Raw genomic sequence first — 27133 nt, 5'->3', positions numbered from 1 at the left:
AGACACCCGTTTGGCGCGCTCGGTCTATATCACGACCAAGTTTCATCCAAGAGGGCAGATTAAGGCTGCCAGAACAAGGAAACCAGGGGGCAAAAGTGGCCACATCATCAAAAAATCGCTGGAGAGAGCTTCTCTTAACTGAGATACCCCACTGTTTCAAAAGGGTCTTTAAGGGGGTTAGTAGGGGTGAACTCCCGGACTGCCCCATGCTTGCAGCCGGCACTGTCTTGTAATCACTCGGAGAGCTCTTCCGAGTCCCCGGGGCTACCTGAACGCCCACGGGCCCTAGTCCTCGTATGGAAAGGGGGTGCTTACCTTCTCGCGGTGATCAGTCGCGGAGGTCAAACCACGGATCCCGGGAGCACGTCTCCGTCGGGGCGAGGGGAACGCAAATGAGGTTGCGGGTTCGAAGTTCCCCGTACGGGCCACCACTTGTCCGGCGCTTCTCCGCCCCGCCTCGAGTCCTCGGTCGGCCGGCGATGGGGACCAGAGAGATAAGGGGAGAGAGGGTGCGGACAACGTCTTACCCGGAGCACTTGTGATCACTCAGGACTCGCGGTGGTAAAGCAGATAAACTTTTAAGGGGACTAGGCAATCATCATCTTTACAGGTTCCACCCGGGGCGAGACACCTCGGGGGAGAACAACCTCGATGCGGCCGTCAGGTACGGCTCCTTGTGGGCTGTCTCTCCGAGCTTTGCCCGGGAACTTTCTTATAAACCTTGCGTGTATCCAATGGGCTAACGCCACGCACACAAGCATGATTGGTGAATACAGCGGGTGGTTACATACATCAGAAGCCGGAAGCAGGATGTGGGCGCCATCTTGGCACCACTCGATGGGCGGGGGGAACTCAAGGGCAGGCTGCAGCTTGTCTACTAGGCCAAATCCGGAAGGTGGCTGCTCACACATAATGTTTAAGGACGCATGCTTTCTGGGTAAATAAAACAAATTTCCAGATAACTGAAGCCTGGCTTAATTTCTACCGTGGTTGTTGGAACTAATTTTGAAGTTTGCTTATCCTTTGTGTACTATGGCAGGAAAGTAGAGTTGTCCTCATCTTTCATTTGTAATGCTTTTCTGAAAACATGCAGAAAATTAAACTTTTACATGAAAAATTAAACTTCCATGATGGTGGGGGTGGAGATGTTGAATCCCCATTCTTGAAAAGCTAAAGACAATGAAATCCCTCATTATGGTTCCTCGGAGGAGCGTTGTTCCTCTGGGCTCTTGAAGGCAGTGAGACCTGTCTCTAGGCCAGTGGCTCTTGCCCTGGATCACCAGGCATCTGCTTTCCCACAGCTCACACCTCCCTTCCAGCTAGCCTTAGGGAACGAGGAGATTGCTCAGGAAGCTTCTGAACATTCTGCTCCCTTGTTAGGACGTAGGTGCCTGGAATACTGGGAAAGATTTGGGGAAGCTGTGTCCCCTATGCTCTTGTGACTCAAGCTGTGGTCCGTGAACCAGTGGTATGGGAGCCTGTGGAAACACAGTCTCAGGCCCCACCCCAGAACTACTAAATCAGCATCTGTATCTTCGCAGGGTACCCAGGTAACTAGGCTATCTCTATGTCTTTCAGTTCCTACACAGTCCTAACACTCTGACCCCAGCCCTAATACTGCAGGAGGCAGAGATCTGATGTCCTCCACACTCCTGCTCTTGGCACGGTGGGATCTGCAGGTGGCTTCCATTCGGAGGAACCATCTGTGAGGCCAGGACTGCTGGCCCGCTGCTGCTGCTGCTGTCAGAGCTGAGCAGCTTGTCCCGGCCATTCAACAGGGCGCTTCTGTTCCTTCCTGTGCACGCAGCGCTGTGCTCAGGACCTGTTGGGGTTGTCAAGACACTGCTTTCCACTACACTGGACATTTGCGTTCCTGTAGTGACAGTCTTCTTCCCTTGTGGCTCTTATTTTTTGCTGTGTCTCCGTGCTTCTGGGTAAGTGTGTATTAAGAGAGAGGGGGAGAGAAGACTTGTATTATGTAAGGGTTATAAAAGACCTAACTCTGTTAACTAGAGGGAGAACCTCAGGTTGCCAGGGGAAACTGGAGAAGCAGGACTTAAATTATGAATAAAATTGACAGATGGAGAGATGGAGGTGGGTGGGTGACTTTAAAGTGAACAGGCTTATATATATATTTATTATATATATTTTTTTATTAGAGCAGTTGTAGATTTACAGGAAAAATCATACAGAAGTAGAGTTCCCATATGCCCTTCCTCACACAGTTTTCCTTATACAACACATCGAATTATAACATTAACTATAGTCTATAGTTTACGTTAGAAATCACTGTGTTGTGCTATAAAAAGTTTTCTTAAACCTTTTTATCCTGGTAACATATATGCAACTTAAAATTTCCCCTTTAAGCCACATTCAAATATACAATTCATTGGTGTTAATTATGGCCACAATGTTTTGCTGCCATTTCCACCATCCATTACCAAAACTCTTCCATCGCCCAGAACAGAAACTCGGTACCAATTAAACCCTACCCACACCCTGGCTCCTGGTAACCTGTATTCTAGTTTCTTACTCTCTGAGTTTGCTTATTCTAATTATTTTGTAACATATCATTCAATATTTGTCCCTCTGTGTCTGGCTTATTCACGCAACATGATGTCTTCAGGGTTTGTCCATGTTGTTGCATGTATCAGAGCCTCATTCTTTTTTAAGGGCTGAATAATAATCCATTGTTTGTATATACCACATTTTGTTTACCCATTCGTCTGTAGGTGGACACTTGGGCTGCTTCCATCTTTTAGCAATTGTGAATAATACTGTGAACATAGGTGTGCAAATATCTGTTCAAGACCCTGCTTTAACTTTTGGGTATATACCTAGAAGTGGGAATGTCGGTTCATATGGTAATTTTGTACTTAACTTTCTGAGGAACTGTGAATGGGCTTCTTCCCCTCTGGGTTTGAGCTAGAATTTGTTTAGTTACTTGCTTCATGGATGTGGTAGCCAAAGATGTTTAATTATCAGGGAAGTGGAGAAAATTGTATCTTGAATGATGACTCATTTCCCTGCATAATTTTCGGCACACCCAGTCATTGTGGTATAAGAATTAGCTGCCAGTGCTGAGTACCAGCACAAGGATTTGAAGAGTGGGAGTTGATAGGCGCTAGCAGGAATTGAGGCTCAGAGGGAGCAGAGGTGATTCCAGGAGGGGGCAATGAAAAGGTGTTTTCTCAAAAAGACTGTAGTAGATGTAGTTCCAATTTCAATCCAGGTATCTGGGATAATCATATTGTTGATTAGATTCATAGTCAATGTTATTGAACATTTATGTGCCGGACATTTACATTTATTTGCATGCATTATTTCCACCTGTGAGGTGGAAACTCTTGTCATTCCTTTTTTTTTTTTTCTTTTCCCATTCTTTTTTTTTTTTTAATCATCATTTTATTGAGATATATTCACATACCACGCAGTCATACAAAACAAATCGTACTTTCGATTGTTTACAGTACCATTACATAGTTGTACATTCATCACCTAAATCAATCCCTGACACCTTCATTAGCACACACACAAAAATAACAAGAATAATAATTAGAGTGAAAAAGAGCAATTGAAGTAAAAAAGAACACTGGGTACCTTTGTCTGTTTGTTTCCTTCCCCTACTTTTCTACACATCCATCCATAAACTAGACAAAGTGGAGTTTGGTCCTTATGGCTTTCCCAATCCCATTGTCACCCCTCATAAGCTACATTTTTATACAACTGTCTTCGAGATTCATGGGTTCTGGGTTGTAGTTTGATAGTTGCAGGTATCCACCACCAGCTACCCCAATTCTTTAGAACCTAAAAAGGGTTGTCTAAAGTGTGCGTAAGAGTGCCCACCAGAGTGATCTCTTGGCTCGTTTTGGAATCTCTCTGCCACTGAAGCTTATTTCATTTCCTTTCACATCCCCCATTTGGTCAAGAAGATGTTCTCCGTCCCACGATGCCGGGTCTACATTCCTCCCCGGGAGTCATATTCCACGTTGCCAGGGAGATTCACTCCCCTGGGTGTCTGATCCCACGTAGGGGGGAGGGCAGTGATTTCACCTTTCAAGTTGGCTTAGCCAGAGAGAGAGGGCCACATCTGAGCAACAAAGAGGCATTCAGGAGGAGACTCTTAGGCACAAATATAGGGAGGCCTAGCCTCTCCTTTGCAGCAACCGTCTTCCCAAGGGTAAAACTTATGGTAGAGGGCTCAACCCATCAAACCACCAGTCCCCTATGTCTGTGGTGATGTTAGCAACCATGGAGGTGGGGTAGGCGAATACCCCTGCATTCTCCACAGGCTCCTCAAGGGGGCACTATATCTTTTTTTTTTTTTTTCCTTGTTTTTCTTTTTTCTTTCCTTTTTTTTTTAACTTTCCCTTCTTTTTTAAATCAACTGTATGAAAAAAAAAGTTAAAAAGAAAACAAACATACAATAAAAGAACATTTCAAAGAGACCATAACAAGGGGGTAAGAAAAAGACAACTAACCTAAGATAACTGCTTAACTTCCAACATGTTCCTACTTTACCCCAAGAAAGTTACATAATATAGCAACATTTCTGTGAACTTGTTCCTACTACATCCATCAGAAATTAACAGACCATAGTCATTTCTGGGCATCCCCAGAACGTTAAATAGCTTATCTGTTCTTCTTGGATTATTGTTCCCCCTTCCTTAATTGCTCTCTACTGCTAGTTCCCCTACATTCTACATTATAAACCATTTGTTTTACATTTTTCAAAGTTCACATTAGTGGTAGCATATAATATTTCTCTTTTTGTGCCTGGCTTATTTCGCTCAGCATTATGTCTTCAAGGTTCATCCATGTTGTCATATGTTTCACCAGATCGTTCCTTCTTACTGCCGCGTAGTATTCCATCGTGTGTATATACCACATTTTATTTATCCACTCATCTGTTGAAGGACATTTGGGTTGTTTCCATCTCTTGGCAATTGTGAATAATGCTTCTATGAACATTGGCGTGCAGATATATGTTCGTGTCACTGCTTTCCGATCTTCCGGGTATATACCGAGAAGTGCAATCACTGGATCGAATGGTAGCTCTATATCTAGTTTTCTAAGGAACTGCCAGACTGACTTCCAGAGTGGCTGAACCATTATACAGTCCCACCAACAATGACTAAGAGTTCCAATTTCTCCACATCCCCTCCAGCATTTGTAGTTTCCTGTTTGTTTAATGGCAGCCATTCTAACCGGTGTTAGATGGTATCTCATTGTGGTCTTAATTTGCATCTCTCTAATAGCTAGTGAAGCTGAACATTTTTTCATGTGTTTCTTGGCCATTTGTATTTCCTCTTCAGAGAACTGTCTTTTCATATCTTTTGCCCATTTTATAATTGGGCTGTCTGTACTATTGTCATTGAGTTGTAGGATTTCTTTGTATATGCAAGATATCAGTCTTTTGTCAGATACATGGTTTCCAAAAATTTTTTCCCATTGAGTTGGCTGCCTCTTTACCTTTTTGAGAAATTCCTTTGAGGTGCAGAAACTTCTAAGCTTGAGGAGTTCCCATTTATCTATTTTCTCTTTTGTTGCTTGTGCTTTGGGTGTAAAGTCTAGGAAGTGGCCTCCTAATACAAGGTCTTGAAGATGTTTTCCTACATTATCTTCTAGGAGTTTTATGGTACTTTCTTTTATATTGAGATCTTTGGTCCATTTTGAGTTAATTTTTGTGTAGGGGGTGAGGTAGGGGTCCTCTTTCATTCTTTTGGATATGGGTATCCAACTCTCCCAGCCTCATTTGTTGAAAAGACCATTATGGCTCAGTTCGGTGACTTTGGGGGCCTTATCAAAGATCAGTCGGCCATAGATCTGAGGGTCTATCTCTGAATTCTCAATTCGATTCCATTGATCTATATGTCTATATTTGTGCCAGTACCATGCTGTTTTGGCAACTGTGGCTTTATAATAAGCTTCAAAGTCAGGGAGTGTAAGTCCTCCCACTTGGTTTTTCTTTTTTAGAGTGTCTTTAGCAATTCGAGGCATCTTCCCTTTCCAAATAAATTTGATAACTAGCTTTTCCAAGTCTGCAAAGTAGGTTGTTGGAATTTTGATTGGGATTGCATTGAATCTGTAGATGAGTTTGGGTAGAATTGACATCTTAATGACATTTAGCCTTCCTATCCATGAACATGGAATATTTTTCCATCTTTTAAGGTCCCCTTCTATTTCTTTTAGTAGAGTTATGTAGTTTTCTTTGTATAGGTCTTTTACATCTTTGGGTAAGTTGATTCCTAGGTACTTGATTTTTTTAGTTGCTATTGAAAATGGTATCTTTTTCTTGAGTGTCTCTTCAGTTTGTTCATTTCTAGCATATAGAAACATTACTGACTTATGTGCATTAATCTTGTATCCCGCTACTTTGCTAAATTTGTTTATTAGCTCTAGTAGGTGTATCGTCAATTTCTCAGGGTTTTCTAGATATAAGATCATATCATCTGCAAACAATGACAGTTTTACTTCTTCTTTTCCAATTTGGATGCCTTTTATTTCTTTGTCTTGCCGGATTGCCCTGGCTAGCACTTCCAGCACAATGTTGAATAACAGTGGTGACAGCGGGCATCCTTGTCTTGTTCCTGATCTTAGAGGGAAGGCTTTCAGTCTCTCACCATTGAGTACTATGCTGGCTGTGGGTTTTTCATATATGCTCTTTATCATGTTGAGGAAGTTTCCTTCAATTCCTACCTTTTGAAGTGTTTTTATCAAAAAGGGATGTTGGATTTTGTCAAATGCTTTTTCAGCATCTATTGAGATGATCAATTGATTTTTCCCTTTCGAGTTTTTAATGTGTTGTAATACATTGATTGTTTTTCTTATGTTGAACCATCCTTGCATGCCTGGAATGAACCCCACTTGGTCATGGTGTATGATTTTTTTAATGTGTCTTTGGATTCGATTTGCAAGTATTTTGTTGAGGATTTTTGCATCTATATTCATTAGGGAGATTGGCCTGTAGTTTTCCTTTTTTGTAGCATCTTTGCCTGGTTTTGGTATTAGATTGATGTTAGCTTCATAAAATGAGTTAGGTAGTGTTCCATTTTCTTCAATGTTTTGAAAGAGTTTGAGTAAGATTGGTGTCAGTTCTTTCTGGAAAGTTTGGTAGAATTCCCCTGTGAAGCCATCTGGCCCTGGGCATTTATTTGTGGGAAGATTTTTGATGACTGATTGGATCTCTTTGCTTGTGATCGGTTGGTTGAGGTCTTCTGTTTCTTCTCTGGTCAGTCTAGGTTGTTCATATGTTTCCAGGAAATTGTCCATTTCCTCTACATTCTCCAGTTTGTTGCCATACAGTTGTTCATAATATCCTCTTATAATTTTTTTAATTTCTTCAGGATCTGCAGTTATGTCACCTTTTTCATTCATTATTTTGTTTATATGGGTCTTCTCTCTTTTTGATTTTGTCAGTCTAGCTAGGGGCTTGTCAATCTTGTTGATCTTCTCAAAGAACCAACTTTTGGTGATATTTATCCTCTCTATTGTTTTTTTGTTCTCTCTGTCATTTATTTCTGCTTTAATCCTTGTTATTTCTTTTCTTCTACTTGGTTTAGGATTGGTTTGCTGTTCATTTTCTAGCTTCTTCAGTTGATCCATTAGTTCTTTGATTTTGGCTCTTTCTTCCTTTTTAATATATGCGTTTAGTGCTATAAATTTCCCCCTTAGCACTGCTTTTGCTGCATCCCATAGGTTTTGGTATGTTGTGTTCTCATTTTCATTCGTCTCTATATATTTAGCAATTTCTCTTGCTATTTCTTCTTTAACCCAATGATTGTTTAGGAGTGTGTTGTTTAACTTCCAGGTATTTGTGAATTTTCTAAGTCTCTGATGGTTATTGACTTCTAATTGTATTCCATTGTGGTCAGAGAATGCGCTTTGAATAATTTCAATCTTTTTAAATTTATTGAGGCTTGTTTTATGTCCCAGCATATGATCTATTCTAGAGAAAGTTCCATGAGCACTAGAAAAGTATGTGTATCCTGGTGATTTGGGATGTAATGTCCTGTATATGTCTGTTAAATCTAATTCATTTATCAGATTGTTTAGGTTTTCAGTTTCCTTATTGGTCTTCTGTCTGGTTGATCTATCTATAGGAGAGAGTGATGTGTTGAAGTCTCCCACAATTATTGTTGAAACATCCATTGCTTCCTTTAGTTTTGCCAGTGTTTCTCTCATGTATTTTGTGGCACCTTGATTGGGTGCATAGACATTTACGATTGTTATTTCTTCTTGCTGAATTGCCCCTTTTATTAGTATGTAGTGGCCTTCTTTGTCTCTCAAAACATCCCTGCATTTGAAGTCTATTTTATCTGAGATTAATATTGCTACACCTGCTTTCTTTTGGCTATAGCTTGCATGAAATATTTTTTTCCATCCTTTCACTTTCAGTTTCTTTGTGTCCCTGTGTCTAAGATGAGTCTCTTGTATGCAACATATTGATGGTTCATTTTTTTTGATCCATTCTGCGAATCTATATCTTTTAATTGGGGAGTTTAATCCATTTACATTCAATGTTAAAACCGTGAAGGCATTTCTTGAATCGGCCATCTTATCCTTTGGTTTATGTTTGCCATATTTTTCCCCTCTCTCCATTAATATCCTTTATTGTACCCATACTGAATCTCTTTAGTACTGAACCTTTCTCCAAGTCTCTCTGTCCTGTCTTTGTTTCTCTGTCTGTAGGGCTCCCTTTAGTATCTCCAGTTGGGCAGGTCTCTTGTTAGCAAATTCTCTCAGCATTTGTTTGTCTGTGAAAAATTTAAGCTCTCCCTCAAATTTGAAGGAGAGCTTTGCTGGATAAAGTATTCTTGGTTGGAAATTTTTCTCACTCAGAATTTTAAATATATCGTGCCACTGCCTTCTCGCCTCCATGGTGGCTGCTGAGTAGTCACTACTTAGTCTTATGCTGTTTCCTTTGTATGTGGTGAATTGCTTTTCTCTTGCTGCTTTCAGAACTTGCTCCTTCTCTTCTGTGTTTGACAGTGTAATCAGTATATGTCTCGGAGTGGGTTTATTTGGATTTATTCTATTTGGGGTTCGCTGAGCATTTATGATTTGTGTATTTATGTTGTTTAGAAGATTTGGGAAGTTTTCCCCAACAATTTCTTTGAATACTCTTCCTAGACCTTTACCGTTTTCTTCCCCTTCTGGGACACCAATGAGTCTTATATTTGGACGTTTCATGTTATCTATCATATCCCTGAGGTCCATTTCGATTTTTTCAATTTTTTTTCCCCATTCTTTCTTTTATGCTTTCATTTTCCATTCTGTCATCTTCCAGGTCACTGATTCGTTGTTCAACTTCCTCTAGTCTTGTACTATGAGTGTCCAGAATCTTTTTAATTTGGTCAACAGTTTCTTTAATTTCCATAAGATCATCCATTTTTTTATTTAGTCTTGCAATGTCTTCTTTATGCTCTTCTAGAGTCTTCTTGATTTCCTTCATATCCCGTACTATGGTCTCATTGTTCATCTTTAGTTCTTTGAGTAGCTGCTCTAGGTGCTGTGTCTCTTCTGGTCTTTTGATTTGGGTGCTTGGGCTTGGGTTATCCATATCGTCTGGTTTTTTCATATGCTTTATAATTTTCTGTTGTTTTTGGCCTCGTGGCATTTGCTGAACTTGATAGAGTTCTTTTAGGGTTTGTAGACCTATTTAAGTCCTCATCTGTAATTTATCAGATCTACAGCTTCGTGGAGTACACTTTCTCTAACTAACCAGCAGGTGGCGTCCACGAGCCACCTGTTCTCCACAAGCCAGTTCTCCCCTGCTTAGCCTTTTTGGTGAGTGGTGGAGTGAGTCTTGTGGGGCTCAATTGGTGTACCAAGCTTGTGTGTGTAGTTGGTGTTGCCTGCCCTGTATGTGGGGCGTGTTTCTGGGCAGTCGGGGAGGGGGGGTGGCCCTAACAATCAAATCTCCCTGCTGATCCTTGAGTTTTAAAGCTGCTGCAATAGTCTGATCCTTCAGTTCAGTCCTTCCACAGTTTGTCTCTGCCACTGACCCACAAGTCCTTGGTATTGGCGTATGGCTCCTGAGACTTGCAAGTGGGCCCCTCTTCCAGGCTGTGCACCCTGGGTCCTCTGTTGAGGGATGACTGTGCTGTCACAGGTGAGTGCTGTCCCCCCAGGGCAGTTCTGGGCTGCTGGGCTGTGTAGGGAGGCTCCCAGTCTGCTCAAATGATGGCTGAATGGGGCTTTGTTAATTCACACTGCTCCACCTTCCCAGCTCTGGGACAATCAGCTGAGGTTGCAGGGAAAGCTAATGTCCACGCCCAGTTTTGTGGTGTGTGCCTGTTATTTGAAGCCCTTCCGTCACACTGGGTTGTCTGGGGCAGCTCTGGGCTATGGGGCTGGCGATGGGCAGGAGTGTTTCCTGTCCACCAGGATGGGGCTGTGAGCAGACACCCCCCTTTTCTTGGGAAGTTGTGGTGTTTAGTGAATTTTCTCAGCCACTGGATTATTGCCTTTTGTCTCAGAGCTCTCTTAGTTCTGCTCTTGACTTGACGTGCCCAAATTGCAATTCTTTGAAGCTTTCTGTATTGGGCTTCTTAGAGTAATTGTTTTAGAAAAAGAAAAAAGGATTAAAAAAAAAACAACAAAAAAAAAACGGGCCCTCCTCAGAGATCTAATGGATTATTGAAATGCTAATAGACAAAGCAACCAGGGCCATTAAGGAAAGGTCCACAAGGCAGAGAGATCAGCTTTTCTTTGGGATTTGCATATGCGCCTCAAGGCCTGAGCTCCGCCCTTCCCCTTTCTGTGTTCACCAGAACTCCAAAAATCCTCTGCTTTTATTTTGGAGTTTTTCGCGTTATTTTTTTTTTTCTATGCCTGTCTCCTCTCTGCTGGGCTGGCAGCTCTCAGATTCTCTGGTGTCTGGTCTCAGTCTATCTATGGTTGGAGTATGAATCAGTAGAATGAGTTTCCGAGAAGGGCTACCACTGCAGTTCAGTTCTCCCTTCTCCTTCCCGGAGCTGGCAGCCCCTCCTCCCACGGGACCGAGCCTGGCAGGGAGGGGCGCGGGTCCCCTGGCTGCAAAAACTTACAGATTTCGCTGATCTCAGCAGTTCGACATTTTCATGAGTGTTGTATGAAGTATGCCCAAAGTCAGATTGCTCTGTGGTGTCCAGTCCACGCAGTTCCTGGCTTTTTACCTACTTTCCTGGAGGATTAACTAAAACTTACAGCTCACCAGTCTGCCATCTTGCCCCGCCTCTTGTCATTCCTTTTTATCATTGAGGGAACTGAGGCACAGATGCATGAACAACTTGCCCTAGGTCACACAGCTACTAAGATTGAAGCCCAGGTGGTCCGACTCCTGACCCCTCTCATAACTACAGTTACTAGGAGGAAGTAGCATGGCACTGGGTGGGGTGCGGAAGTACAGAGTGGACGTTTTTGGAGGATTAGATATTAAAAAGGATAGTTCTAGAAATTGTGTTTGAAAATAAAGTGAAATGAGAATTAAAAAGAAGAAAAGCAAAGCCTGGCCATCGTTTGGTGGAGCTGGGAATTGGCTCCAACCTCTGTTTGGAGCTAATGGGCATCATACTCCCTTGGCTCTTAACTAAGTGATTGTCTCTGAACTCCAGGACCACCTGTGTAGATTCTGCTTTGCGATGCCTTGTTTTACCTTTGCTTGCTGTTTCCCCTTTAGACTCTGCTAATGGGGCACTAAGGATTCTGGAAGGTTGGAGGAGGGAGAAGGGACATGTTTCATCCTGTTTTCTTTCTGCTCTTGTCAGCTATGCTCCAAAAAGTGTCCTTCGTTCTGCTAGGAGCAATTGGTTCTGGTCTCCAGCTTCTTTCTGTACTCCTGGAACCAGCCTCTTGGGATCCCTCAGAGCTCCCATCCCCCTGCTGGGCAGCACCCCTCCTTGGAAGTTTGAGCCCCAAACTTGGAGCTCTTGAGGTCCGTGCTCTGTGGATCCCCTTCTGTATACTTTTGGGTTCTGATACTTCCTACCTGCTCCCTTTGATCTGCCAACCCTAGGGATGGTAGCTGCTTCCTACAGGCTGTGTTAACAGTTCTCTAACACCTATGGAAACAATATTTTAATATTAAATAATATCTGTTGCAATCCTAGTGTTGTTTCTGTTTTCCTTGGGGACTGTTAAATGTTCCCAAACCCTGATGTCTTGGTGGATTAGGGAGGGAGAGAAGCCGATATCCAGGAGCTGTGGAGGGATCATTGGAAAAGCTTATTAAAAATCACATTCCAGACCTCTGGTTGCAAGAACTGATTCGGTAGGTTGCACTGGGGCCCAAGAATCTTCTTTTTGTACAGACTTCTTAGGTGTTTCTGATGTTAGGTGCCCCATCTCCGAGGCTTTGGGAAAATTAGATCCAGAGTCTTCCCATGGGGTTATTTCTTGGGTCTGGGGTTGTCCTGGGTTTTAGAAACACACTTTTAATTTTTTTTATAGGTTGGGGGCTATGGCAATGCTAACCGTTGACTTGATTGAAGGCCACCAAAATTGTATATTACCCCTTGAGGCTGAAAATTCAACCCTTGTTCAACCTGACAAGCTCTGATGCTTTGCCCCCACCAATGCTCAGAAAGGCACAGCGCATTTCTCAGGGCCTGCACCCCAGGAGTGTGTCCATGACAGAGGGACACCTTTTTCTTATTCATTCAAAGGCACCACATGTGTAGCTGAGATGGGATGGGATGGAACTGACCTTCCAGCAGATACTGGCTCTTCTTTTTGCATTTAGAGCCCTTCCCATTTCCAGGTGGCTTAAGGTAGGAGCAGCCAAGAATCAGAGTATAGGTTTAAGGCCGCCACCACACATATTAGCCCAGGACACTTTTGTCTTTTGGCTTTTGCCAATGGTTGTATTTGTTTGTGTGAATAATGATGGACATTCCTTTATGGAATGCTGGCTTCCACTTGGCTGATTTAATCAGTAAAATGAGTGGGTTTTGCTGGGAGGAGTTGAACTACCCCCTCAGAGCAGAACAGGAAGTTTTTCAGTCCTGCCAGATCATGGGGCTTTGAGCTTGCAGGGGGCAAGGACTTCAAAGTGACCTTTAACTGAATATAAAAATCAGATTTTCCCTGTAGGATTGCATCCTTCCTGCAGTCCAGGCCCTGACACAGTGTTTCCTGAGATGGATTTGGAGGGCTGTCATTGGCCCCTGACTGTCACCTTCTCCTGTCAGGTATTTTACATCACCACCTCTTTGTAATTCAGTAGAATTACCTAAGGCCCTACCTTATCCTAGCCTGCTGCTTTTATGTGGCTCCTGCATGCTGAGCTGTGGCCAGGGGATCTGATTTTAAATTGAGTTTCCCAACCCATTCTGCTGAAACATTCCCCTCCTATATGAACTACCCTGTGGGTACTTGACTCCAGAATTGAAATGAATATTCTGCAAATCAGAAATGTCTAAAGGCAGATATCCTCCCTGGGCTTGTTCCTTGAAATTATTTTCCACGTGCTCCAAATATCACTTATGTGAAACATACATGCAATGGGACTATCTAGAAATAACAAGGGTGGAAGTTTTCTCCTTCCTTCTTTGCAGGTTATGTAGCCTATCAGTGCCTTCTCTCTTCTCTGTAGACCCAGCTTTGAACACAGCTTCACCTCCCTTGTCTGCCAGTGTCCTCTGCAGTGACGGGTTGAGGTGATGGCTAGTTGGATTCACTTAGCACACATTTATTGGACTTCTGTTTTCCAGGCAGTAGCCTAGGTTGAAGGGTTAATTCTAGGGAAAATAAGGTTGAGGGAGACTGATCCATAAGCATGTAGGTGCCAGGATGAGGCCTGTACAGGGTCCTTGAGAGCACAGAGAGAAAGTGACTGACTGGGGTTGTTAAAGAAGGTAACGTCTCAAGATTCATAGCTAATTCCCAGGGCTTGGTCCTTCCCACTTCCCTACTACCCCACACATATCAGGATGGGGTAGTCTTTTTCTTAAAAAAAAAAAAAAGTTTTAATTTCTGAAATTTTAATTTCAGAGCTAAATTATGTGTTTTACTCCAGGTTTCTGATGGGTCAGTATAAAAATTAGGAGTAGAATCCAAATTTTCAGCTATGAGGGCTCTAACCTCTAAGAGAATACTCTTGAGACTAATTGCTAAATGTCCTTTTAACTGTCAAAATATTCACAAAGTGATTCTATTTTCTACTCTATCATTAAGGAACAAAAATGTCTAGGAGTAAATCTCAGTGTTAATCAGATTGAATTAGATGGAAATTAGAGGCTATTTTTTAGCAGCTCCTTATATACACATCAATTCCTCTTTAACCTGGTGCCTAGATCTGTAACCCTTAATATTAATTTTCATGATTGATTTTCTTTATGTTAGATGACCCCACTCCATATACTTTCTCAGTGTTGAGTAAATGTAGTATGAGGTTTTTTAATTGTTGCTTTAGCTGTAGCTTAAAGTCCGAGCTAATACTATTTACGTTCATTCCAATTTGATTGCATACACCAGTTTCCCTCTATCTCTCTTAAAATCAGAACCTCGGGCTACTTCTTGTTTTTCTGTGGTATTATCAGATGGTTCTTGATGAGTTACATGCAAGTGCTGCTTTTCCTTGGCGAGGTCAGCGACCTTTAAATGTTTTAACAAGCCAGGCTTTCCCAGGTAAGGTAGCTTATCCAGGTCACTGGTGAAATATAAGTACATTTTGCTGAGCTGCCGTTTCTCTGCCTCACCCTGGTCTTTATTTGAAGGAAGCTTTAAATCTGCTCTAGCAACCCCAGAAGAAGCCTTGATCAATTCGTGCTTTTGATGGAGGCAGAAAGATGTAACTCTGCCAGCTTGGCTGTAGCACAACCCATTCACTCAAGAGAGTCCCCTGCTTGTAGCTCCTTGAGAAGTTTGCTTTGTTTTGCCTGGCTCTGTGTAGCCACACAGTTCGTGGACAGTTTATCAAAGCAGGCCAGTGGTGGGGTCTTTGGTAAAGGAAGGTATATAGCAAACTACATATAACACCTGTCTATCATTAATGATTTTTTTATTTGATTTGAAAGTTTACTGTGCAGACATTCCTTTTACATAGAGCAGTGCTGAATGACAGGAGAATAGCTCTGATAGGTTTTCTGTTTGTATGGAATAGTAAGATGAGATGAATGGTGATGTGTAGTAAATCAGTTTGGATCCACGCTGTAAGTACATGCGCCTATTATGTCAAGCATGTGAAAAATGCGACCATTTTTTACTTGGAAAAGTGGTAATTTTGTATGTATAATCTAATAAATAATTAAAAATTTGGACCATCCAATAAAGAAGGGGGTACCCCTTTGAGGCCAGATAGCAGCAACACAGAGCAGAAAGCAGCATTTGTAATGGAACAGTTGAGGGGCAAAATGTGACTGGTGATGAGCTTTTTTTGGACTTAGAATGCTTTTTTAGTTTTAAAAATTGTTAACCATGTCATATTAGGAGCTCTCACTCCAAGTTATGGATTTTTAACTTCTCCACAAAAGCTAAATAATCTCCCATGCTAGGTCAGCGATCTCACAGTTGTCTGAGGCCAAGTGGCATGCCCCCCCCCCCCCCCGTGGAGCTCACATGTGTCCCCATTCATCAGCAGCCTCCCAGGCCAGCTTCGGGTTCTCATGTGACCTGGCTGGCCCCATTGTCATTGAGGTTGGGCACATGATATGAATAGAAAGCATAGAGTAAGCTGGGTAAAGAGACTATTGGAAGAAATCATCAGTTGAATCAAAGCATGTGATGTTGTGTTGTAAACAAAATACCAGTCAGCACCTGTAAAAAGAAAGCCTGATACAACTCTGGACTATTTCACTGGGGAATAATAGGTAAAGCTTAATTAAGGAATCTTTTCATGTGCTAAGAGATGGTCAAACTCTCATTTACGTTTTGGCTTGGTGCTCCTCGTTTAAGTAGGATGTGATGACAGAACTTCTTCCAGTGGCTGTCGTTAATGTTAGAGGCTAATTTAATGTTGTTTTTTTGTTTTTTGTTTTCCCAGTCCTGCTATTTATGGGAAGGGGTCTGTTCTAGTTTGCTAATACTGCTGGAATGCAAAACATCAGAGATGGATTGGCTTTTATCAAAGGGGTTTATTTGGTTACACAGTTACAGTCTTGAGGCCATAAAGTGTCCAAGGTAACACATCAGCAATTGAATACCTTCACTGGAGGATGGCCAATGGTGTCCGGAAAACCTCTATTAGCTGGGAAGGCACGTGGCTGGTGTTTGCTCCAAAGTTCTGGTTTCAAAATGGCTTTCTCCCAGGACGTTCCTCTCTAGGCTGTAGTTCCTCAAAAATGTCACTCTTAGTTGCACTTAGGATATTTGTCCTCTTTCAGCTTCTCTGGAGCAAGAGTCTGCTTTCAAGGGCTATCTTCAAACTCTCATCTGCAGCTCCTGTGCTTTCTTCAAAGTGTCTCTTGGCTGTAGCAAGCTCACTCCTGTCTGATCTTATATAGTGCACCACTAATTTAATTCAGACCCACCCAATGGGTGGGCCAACACCTCCATGGAAATTATCCATTCAGAGTCATCACCCACAGTTGGGTGGGGCGCATCTCCATGGAAACACTCAAAAGAATTCAATCTAATTAACACTGATAGGTCTGCCCACACAAGATTACATCAAGGATAATGGCGTTTGGGGGACATAATACATTCAAACTGGCACAGGGTCACCACTCATCTGATCTTACTATTTCACACAAACATGACCTAACTTTAAAAGAAAGAAAAATTTTTGTGGACTAAGATTTTTTTTAAATCTCATATTAAATGCTACATTGTATTGGGGGAATACTGGAAATAAAGAGAATACTCATCAGTAGAAGAAGGGCTGAGTGAATTATGGCACATTAATACCATGAAGTACTATGTAGAATTAAAACAGTGAATTGATAAGACCCTGGTAGATCTGGAGGGATTTCCCTGGGGTGTAATACTAGCTAAGATTTAATTAGTGTTTAGTATTTGCTAAGCACAGTTCCAGTGATTTTCCATATAGTAACTCATTTGATCCTCAGTGAACCACTCTATAACCTAGGTACTCTTATCGCCATCTTACAAATAGGGAAACTGAGGCATGGGGAAATTAAATAACTTGTCCAAGGACAAACAAGTTGGTAGGCTATGAACCCAGGCAATCTGCATGGACAAAGATATTTTAAAATTAATTTTATTAGAGTAGATATAATAGTACATGATAAATAAGTTTGGCTGTGGAATATGAATGGCTAGCTGGTCCTGAAGTCTCTGGGTTATTCTCAAATTTTAGACTCTTAGACTCGTGCTGCATCAGACCTTCAAGATCATTTAGTCTTCTGGTTTTTAAATTTATCCCTCCTCTCCCCCTTTTTAAGCCAACTGAAATCTTCCAGTTAGTATTAGCCTGGAGTTGTCTTCTCTGCTCTCCGTCTTCTCCCTTGGGTGCTCTAAAAACTACAGAGACAATCTACTTTCTTCCTGTGCTGATGGAGAAATGAGTCCCAGAGAGTGAGCGAGCCTGATATTTATTGATTAGATGTTTTCCAGGAATTATAATAGGGATGTGAAACACATTATGTTATTAAGCTCACATAGGAACCTTATAGGTAGATTTTATTATGCCATTAAGGAAACTGAGGCTTAGATAGAAATTAGGCCCAAAGTCACAGACGGAGTCGCTTGCAGGATAGGGATAAAATCTCAGTATAATTTTCATTCCAAGGGTCTTACTAACCTAAGACTTGGCAATGACGATGGCCCTGCCAGGGACCCTTGAAATCAATCTTTCCCTCTTACTGCTGCCGACTTAAATATGAAGTTTCCGAGAACTTCTAATTAGCCTGACATTATTTACCATACATAACAGTGGTGGTGCAACTTAGGACAGACAATGATAGGATTTCCAATCATTCCTCTTAACTTCTACTTGGGAAATGATCCTGTGGAAGGATTTATTCCACTTGAAACAAGAAAGGTCACCTTTGGGCTTCCATCACCTAGCAAATTGCCTGCCACATGGTGGGGGTTCAGTTACTGTTCAGTTGATGAATTGATAAGCAAAGATCTCTTTGCTGCTTTCTTCATGCCTGAAGTTTTCTTGTGGCTGTCAAGCTGTTCTTTTACATTCGGTGGTCAGGCAGTGAAGTTTCAAAAATAGGGTTTTACTGTGCAGGCTCTAAGAACATTGCTTCATGAAATGGCAGGACCACTAAATTAAGTATAAAGCAATAGGGGCCATATAATGGAGGGAGTGGCAGCACAAGTCACAGAAAACCTCGGCCAAGGATAGTTGCTGTCATTAAACATAAAATTTACGTTTCCGACTGTCAGGACCAAAAAGAAAAATATACTACACGTTTCTCATTATCTATTAAGTTATTTGGGAGGAAGACACTTTAACCCTAGCACTAAGTGCAAAGAGGAGTTTATTGTGTGGGTCAAAAGAGTCGGGACACTGAATATATGGTTTCATTCTGTAACGACAGTCTTGTCAATAGTGGTTTTTACAAAGGCAGCGAAAATCGGAGTTACAATATTAAATTGTATTTCCATGAAGTATTTCTTTGGGAAACTGAAAGTTAAAGTATGCAATTTTCTGGTGACTTACCTTCTGAAAGTAGCAGCAGTACAAAGGGGAAAACAAGAAGAGTTGTGTCAAAGAAAAGTCTGCATCTTGGTAATGAACTGAAGGCATCTCTTGCCTCTGATTGCTGTTGGCTTAATTACTACCTAAAACTTATAACTAAATGTTCCTAGTCTGGAATTATTTACCAAAAGTGAATAGAGGTAGAATGACTTAAAACAGTGAACTGAAGGGATTTAAAGCTGTTTTCCTGAGCTTGTGCATATAGGCCATTATCCTATGGAATGATTTATTTCACTTGAAATATGAGTTAGGAATAAAATGAGAAATTCTTGAAGTCTTAAGAGCCTCTTACTCCCAAAGCAGTGTATGATACTGCATTGAAAATATATTACCAAATGTTAATGAATTATGTGCAAATATCATATACTATTCAGAACAAATACAGGGTGCTGGTATAACAAATTAATTGCTACTGTTTTATTTCATGTTGTTAACACTCCTGGGATTCCTGGATTTGCAAACCCCACGTTTTAGCTTCCCCTTAAACTAATCAACAAAATGAATAAAAATCCTTAAAGCAGCACTGTCTTTGTAGTATATCTAGATGTGCTTTAGAATTATGCAGTTAGGTCATCTCCTCCTTTTTTTCAAAGCCTGGATTTATTCTAATCCTGGGAACCATGATCTAGTACAGCAGCTTTCAAACTTTTGATCGTGACTCACAGTAAAACATATGTTTTATTTCACCTTGGGTATAACTGAAACAAAAGTTTTGAAAAAGCAGTTCTTACTACCCTTAGTATATAACATGTATTCTGACCCTTGCCTTCCCTGTCTTTTTCTTTCCATTCTATTTCTTTCTATTCTTTTTATTTCCATCCTATTCACTTAAATATGTGCTGGCTCCCATCCACTAATAGACTTAATTGATTTTACAATCAATGGATAATGACTGGCAATTTGAAAAAAAAAAAAAACAAAAAACCAGAAACCCACCAATCTAGTGAGAAGAATGGTAGACTAGAAATAAGGCTGCCTGGGGTTTTAATTCCATGTTTTTCAATTACTAGTTGATCATGAAAAAAATTGCTTACCCTTTGTAAGACCCTGTTTCCTCATCCACAGAGTGAGGGGTTGGACTTGTGGTCTTTAAGGTACCCTCTATCTCTAACATTGGTCTTGTTCTCTCTTGTGGTTGAAGCCGATCTTTGGATTTGAAGCAGAATCTCCCAGATGCCCAATAAATGATTAAAACCATTCATACCATGACAGTAATCTCAGGTCATAAAGTTTCATGTTTATTCTGCCCAGAGATGAGAAGCTCCCAGTTGTCTTTAGTCAGCTGTAGTTGTAGAGTAATAATAATTTTCTAGTTGTAAATCTCTAATAAAAGATTTTTCTCCTTTCTCCATTTGTCCATATTCTTTTTTTAAATTAAATTCAGTTTTATTGAAATATATTCACATACCATAAAATCATCTATGGTATGCAATCAACTGTTCACAGTACCAACATATAGTTATGCATTCATCACCCCAATCTATTTCTGAACATTTTCCTTACATCAGAAAGAATCAGAACAATAAAAAATAAAAAAGAACACCCAAATCACCACCCCCATCCCACCCTATTTTTTCATTCAGTTTTTGTCCCCATTTTTCTACTCATCCATCCATACACTAGATAAAGGGAGTATGATACACAAGGTTTTCACACACTGTCACCCCTTGTAATCTACATTGTTATACAACGGTCTTCAAGAGTCCAGACTACTGGGTTGGAGTATGATAGTTTCAGGTATTTACTTCTAGCTATTCCAGTACATTAAAACCTAAGAGGTGTTATCTATATAGTGCATAAGAATGTCCACCAAAGTGACCTCTCGACTCCATTTGAAATCTCTCAGCCACTAAAACTTTATTTTGTTTCATTTTGCATCCCCCTTTTGGTCAAGAAGATCTTCTCAATGCCACGATGCTGGGTCCAGATTCCTCCCCGGGAGTCATATCCTGCGTTGCCAGGGAGATTTACACCCCTGGGAGTCGGGTCCCATGTAGGGGGGAGGGCAATGAGATCAGCTGCCAAGGTGGCTTAGTTAGAGAGAGAGAGGACCACATCTGAGCAACAAAGAGGCACTCAGGGGGAGACTCTTAGGCACAATTATATGCAAGTTTAGCCTCTCCTTTGCAGTAATGAGCTTCATAAGGGCAAGTCCCATGATAGAGGGCTCAGCACATCAAACCACCAGTCCTAATGTTTGTGACAACATCAGCATCAGTTCAGGTGAGGTAGTCCAACACTTCCAGTTTCCCCCAGCTCCTCAGGGGGGCCCTGTATTATATTTTTATTCTCTGCCCAAATTACTTTGGGATGTGTCACTGTTGCACTCTAACCTATACTAACTTACCATATCTCACTTCTTATTCAAAGTTCCATGTAATTGTGGTGTTTGAACAAACTGACTGTAGAGTTATACTGTTTAGAAAATATAGATCCTGCTCCAAATAAGACATCTCTTCCCTTGGTCTCACATGGAAGTTGAAGTTTTAAAACACAGTCAGTTTCGACCTTTACTCTTTGGCCCAGTTTGCCCTAGTCTTAACCAGATCTGCTTCATTCAAATCACTAATTGAAGTCTGGCCATTGTTTTAGCTTTTTTTTTTTTTAAAAAAAAAAAAAAAAAAAACAGTTGCTGTGTGCGCTAATAGTGACATTTGCATCTGCCAAGGTCTAGCTCTGAGTTTCAGGCGTCACAGAGATACCCATTGTTCCAGAGACCCATCAGGTTATACACTAAGGGATCAGCATCTCAAAGTTTGGAGATAGCCATTACAATTCAGGAATAGATTTGCATTTGTCCATATTCTTGCATATATCCATGGAGTCGGGATATTTTTGTAGTCAAAGGCTATTGCAAACACTTGTTTTATTCTTTCTTGGAATTTCTTTTCTTTTTTTCTGTTTTTCAGTTCCCCTGAGTTCAGGGGCTCTGGATTAAGAATGGGGAGTACCATTTTGAGAAAAGATTTACAGCAGGTGGAGCCTTCTGTCAGCAGCTGGTTAAAGAAGTTGGTTGATTTCTCTGCTGGGTACCAGGCCCTGCTAACCGGCTACTTGTCTGTGGCTCCCTTCAGTGATGGCCTCTTGCTCGGAAGACCTCGACTGGAAAATACACTTTGCTATCAGCAGGGCTGTTTGTGGTGGTTGGCTCTGGTATTGGGAACACACTGGAATGAGCTCAACATGCTGCGACCTTCGGGGCTGTTGGCTGCCAACCTGGTGGGATTTGTGGGAGTAGTTGATGGAGTGAGCAGAGAGATTTGGGAAAAGTAAGACACCTTTATACAGCCTCTGACAATAGCATTCTCTCCCTACACTGAGCTCAAGAGAGAATGAGTCTCACTGGAACCTTCCCTTTAGGTTGTTTCTCTTGTTTTTGAACAAGATAGGACAGAAGAAAATGTTTTCCCAGCAGGGCCAAAACAGTGAGGAAGGGACAGTTGTGCCCTGTTAATGGGAAGTGGAAAAAGGCGTGGACCTTGGGGTCTGGCATACCTGACTCAGATCCCGGCTCAGGTACTTACTAGCTGTGTGACCTTGGGCAAGTTTTCTGAGCCTCAGTTTTCTCACATATGAAACGAGGATAAAAATAAAAATGTATAGGGTTGTAATGAGAATTGTATGAGTGAAAGGCAGATTTTCTTCCTCAATGAGCACAGGTTGGGCCTCCCAGGAGTGGGAGGGAGTCTTGAAGTTGGGGAAATGGGTTTGGAGGGTCACTAGGTCAGGGGATTCAGAGCTCATGTCAAGGTCACAGAGCAGAAGAAAAGGCAAAGCTCCAGCATTAAAGACACCATTTAGCTACTTCCTTGGGGTGGGAAAGCCTTGATTTCTACTGGAAGGGTTGTGCCTTTCTCTCACATATATAAGGAAGGCTATTACTGATCTCCCTTACTATCTGAACTGCCCCCACCATGTCACACACACCCCTTTTTTAATTTTTTTTTTTTTTTTTTTTAAATGATGGCTCATTTGGGAAGTATTTCCTGAAGAAAAGCTTTAAGGAGAGAGTTGGATTGTCACATCTGGCTCCCTTTTGCACAGTCCTGAGCACAGGCTATTCCTTTCATTGACTGTCTTGTGGACATAGAGGGTTTGTGTGATTAGAATGACATTTTGGTATTTTTCGGTGAATTGAGAGGCCTTAACCTGGGGACCTTTTTGCTTCTATGGAATGCAAATCCGATTAGGAGCTCTTTGTGCTCTGCCACAAATCATTCCATGTCTACATTTTGCTCTTATAAAATATAGATAATGACATGACTCTGTCTCCTAGGAGTTTGATTGAGTGCATTAGCTAACGGTCTTGAAACCTTAGAAATAGGAAATTTATATGAATGCCAAGAGCTTTTGTAATCACAAATTTACATCGTTTTGCTTGGCATCCTTGAAAGTCTTGCTTTCAACATGAGAATACTGGGGTTGATTCCTGTTTTTCTAATTGTCAAGCAAGCTATGAAGAAATAAGCTCAGAGTGCGCGCAACATCTTATGGAAGCTCTACAGTAGCTCAGGCTGGAGTGGTTTGGTTTATTCTGGCAGTGAGGAAAAAAAGCCTGAGGATAGTTTAATGATGATGTTAGAAAATATGGGGACCTGAAGATGGTAATAGCTTCCATGTGAGGTTGTGCTAACATGCTTCCATCCCTCTTCCCTCTGTCCCCAGACCTGTCACTTTCCCAGCCTTTGTTTGGTGGTGGTGATGATGCGGGGTTGGGGGGGGGCACTAAACATGCTGTATGATGTGCATTTCCCTGGAACTTAAGCCTTTTGAAGGCAGATACTGTCTTTGTATCTTCTAGAAAAATCCAGTTTTTCCTTTCCTTCTCCAGGTAATTATTTTAGGACTTAAGAAACTTTTTTAAAAGATAGTAATGTCAAATAGGAATGTCTTGAATACCTTGTAAACTATTTAAAGTAGAAGACTTAAAAAAAATAGATATTTATTTCTGAAAGGGGTCACAAATAGTAAGCAGACAGTGTGCTACGTGATAACTGATGTTTTTGTTTTGTTTCAGGCAGTGGAGCTACTGCTGTGGTTCAGGCTGCACTGTGCAAACCCAGGCAAGAACGTGTAGCAATAAAGCGGATCAACCTGGAAAAATGCCAGACCAGCATGGATGAACTATTGGTAAGTACAAATGAAGAGGGGTCCTGTGGGTTGCTTTTCTTCACTTTCGGGTATGTGGAGGTGGGTGGGAGACACAGGAGATAAGAGACAAAAGACATCTCAGTGTTACTTCTTGTTTTGATACTTGTATTTATTGGCAAGAAGCCCATATTGCTTCCCTCACCCAAGTTAATTACTCTATACATTAATATTGTGTTGTGTAATGTACAGTTTCCTTTGGCCAACAGTATTTTGCTAACCCCACACCCTCGTAATCCCCACGTAGGGAGGGTCTCAGTTTTAATATTTCATTGTATAAAAGGAGGGAAAAGACTCATTTAAGTGACCTGTGCAGAGTTAGATGGCAAGCTTCTGGCTCTCAGTCTGGAATGGTGACAAAAACAGGAATTACTGCCGAACTGTTTCTTGGCCATTTAGGCTTTCATAAATGATGAAATTGCTACAAGTTTCAGTAATTCAGAATACTGCAGGGTACCTTCCCTTTGGCTAGTAAGGGGAGAGTTTGTTTTTCTTACATGGCAACTTGTACTTCTCCCCTGTTAAATAATTGGAGCTTGTCAGCGTGGATATGACTATAGTAGCGTTGGTTGGTTGAGGGAACGTTTGCTTTTGGCTTAACTGACTCATTGTTAAATGAATAGTTTGGCAAATGGTTATTAGTTGCCCAGCAAACTGTGAAGGGTTTGGGAGTTTAATCTCATAAATATAGTTGTCATTCCTGTCTTGCCAATTTTCTTTTTTTCCTTTTGGCCATTTCTATGAGGATAATAGAATACTGCAGTGGAGGAGTTAACTGATTGGTTAACCCAACACTAATCCCAGTACAAATATTAGCCCAATAGCTCCATACAAGCTACAAAGTATAATGACAGTTGGCTCCAAATGAAGAAGCCTTTTGTTATGTTCTACATTGGGAATGGAATGTCATTAACAAGAGCTTTTTGTCTTTACTCAGAATATAGCTTTTATTTCAGGCTTAATTACAGTACACTATAGTATAAATTAAGTACAAGGATAAAGCTGTACTTTTCCAGATCTGTTTGGCCTTACATTTTAAATTAGGCTGCACAATGCATAGATTTCAGTGGGATAGAAGCAAGGGATTGCCTAATAAAACTCAGAGTAAAGCAGGGGCTTCCACAATTTGTTGTAAACTTCTTGAATTTGCATAGTATTAAGGCTTTTACTCTCCTTAACATTGCATCTGTGCTTTGTTCTTAACGAAGTTATTACCGAATACTGCTTGTCTGCTGCTTGCTGATCAAGGTGACCAATAAAATTGAGTCTTTGTCATTCAGTCAGTTTTCAAGGTCACTTTCCCTGAGTGGAAAAAGGACTAAGGACAGTGAGGAGAGAGTCACGTTCTGCTTCTGCTACTAACTTAAATATCTTTCATAAAGTCAAAAAAAAAACCAACAGCTCTGTATTATTTAACAGGAGTTGAATTGGGAGATCTCTAAGAGCCATTTAGGAGTTCTCAAATTCTGTCTGTATTAAGTATACAGTAATTGTAATTTTTTTTTGTTTAATTTGGAGTATACATTTAAGCTATGTACTGTTTGGAAATATCACTCAAGAATGAACTCAATCCTCATGTTTGATGGTGGTGCTCTGATGACAGTCTCACAGCCGTCTCTTTGCCATCAGTAAAATATGCTTGTTGCACTTGCACCTGACAGTTCTGGAACCAACCTACCAGCCCATGTTTCCCCTTTGCTGGGTTTTTATCAGCAGTAGGTTGTTAGTGATGGCAGCTGGGGAAGGGTCTGACTGTCGTTCTGGTTCCTTTCTTCTGTTTTCCTAGGACCAGTAAGCAGAGCAATATCATTTGGAGGCTCTGATAACTTGGGCAGAACCACTGATAAGCACTGGTGCTTTTATAACTTTGTGCTTAAAAGATCTCAGGATTTATGAGTTTGCTTATTTAGCAGTGAATTTATTTTTCTCATTCTAATTGTTTTTCCTTTGTGACATGTGGTAATAATAGAATATAGTATGCATATGCATAATTATTTTTCATCTAAAAAGTGATTTTAATTTATTACTTTGGCTTTTCCCTTAATCTTGAAACTTTGACCTTTTGAGGTCTTATTTTATCTGGAGAGGGGCGATGGCTATAATGCTTTACGATGTACTTCTCTCAGGTCCTTTCCAAACAAAAAGAAGTGGAACTTACAGTGTAGGCTGTCTAATGTTGCCAGCCTCTTGTGGCCTTGCTATTGGCACAGGAAACTGTGTGAAGCAAACTTGCTGTAATCTCTTCCACTTGTAATGCTGCTATTGCGCACACTGCTTTTATTTCTGTGGGTTCACATTTTGGTGATGTTTGGACATCCGGTATCGTAATAATCCTTTAATTCCTTATTGTGTATATTATATGCAGGTCAGTGCACTGCATCATTTCACAAACTGTGCCATGTGTGAACTGGAATCTGTTGTTCTTATAAGAAACAACGGCCACTGACATCTTTATCTTCTGGGAGTATTTTGTCGTATAAGTCACAATTATCAGCTATTTGCTGGTCATCAGAACATCTGCCTTCCCTGATGAAACTATATCTCTTCCCCACCTTCCCCACCTCCCCACCCTCCCCCACCTTTCCCGGCTCCCATGCACGGTGGGATTTACACTCTGCATGGAACATTTTTGGACAATTAGCCCTGGACTCTGCTTTTTTTTTTTTTTTTTTTGTGGTGGATGCCGTCAGGTTTTCCCATAGATATAGGTTTTGCTGAAGATTTCTGAAGCAGAGCGATATGTATCTAAATTTTAAAAGAAAAAATTAATGCATTTTTTTGCTTTTGAAATGTAGAGGTGGTGTCAACTTCTCTGGGAATGAATGTGGTGAAAAGAAATGTTAGAGGAGAACACTGTTGCTAAATAATGGGCAATTTAAATGAAATTTGACCTGTTGAACTGAGTACTGTAATATTCCTCCAAGATAAGTTATTTATGGTTGTATTCATTTATTCAATCATTTGGTAAATACTGAGTTTTTATTTCGTGCTTAGGCACATAAAAAGGGTGAGCTTTGTGTGGATACGTGGGAGGACAGGCCATATGCTTATTAAAAATTGATTTTAGTTGAACAGCAATTAGATCAGAACACCCTGGAATAAATGTTTTCCTTGGCATCACATGAATAGCATTTAATTTATCTTAAGGCTTTTTCTGTGCATTCTTATAAATTTTCATACATGTTTTGGAGTTTGTCCTCAAACTTTATCGTAATCTGCCTGGGTATGATGATCTTGGTGGTTACTTTTCCAGGAACCAGGGAGATATTGCTGATCTTTATTTTTGACCATCCTTGCCTAAATTCTTTGATACTTTTTGAGATTTGTTAACCCCACATTTGTTAACCCCACAGTGGTGTAAATGACTAATTATAATTAGCTTAACATCCT

The 27133-nt window shown here is 41.0% G+C and overlaps 1 protein-coding gene across 3 annotated transcripts in view; it reads left to right on the top strand.

Annotated features, from left to right (window-relative positions):
• STK39 (serine/threonine kinase 39) overlaps window positions 1-27133 on the top strand; it is a 382860-nt gene that overhangs the window by 66849 nt on the left and 288878 nt on the right. For all 3 annotated transcript variants that reach the window (XR_005218895.1, XM_037850139.1, XM_037850140.1), the window contains exon 2: window positions 23613-23725. Coding sequence is in view for 2 of the 3 variants with exons in the window: in XM_037850139.1 (XP_037706067.1) it covers window positions 23613-23725 (113 nt within the window). In the remaining variant the exon portion in view is untranslated. The remainder of the gene's footprint in view (window positions 1-23612; window positions 23726-27133) is intronic.

The sequence above is a fragment of the Choloepus didactylus genome, chromosome 9 (assembly GCF_015220235.1).
Source record: "Choloepus didactylus isolate mChoDid1 chromosome 9, mChoDid1.pri, whole genome shotgun sequence".
NCBI lineage: Eukaryota > Metazoa > Chordata > Mammalia > Pilosa > Megalonychidae > Choloepus > Choloepus didactylus.
This window is presented reverse-complemented; position numbering and strand designations above follow the sequence as displayed.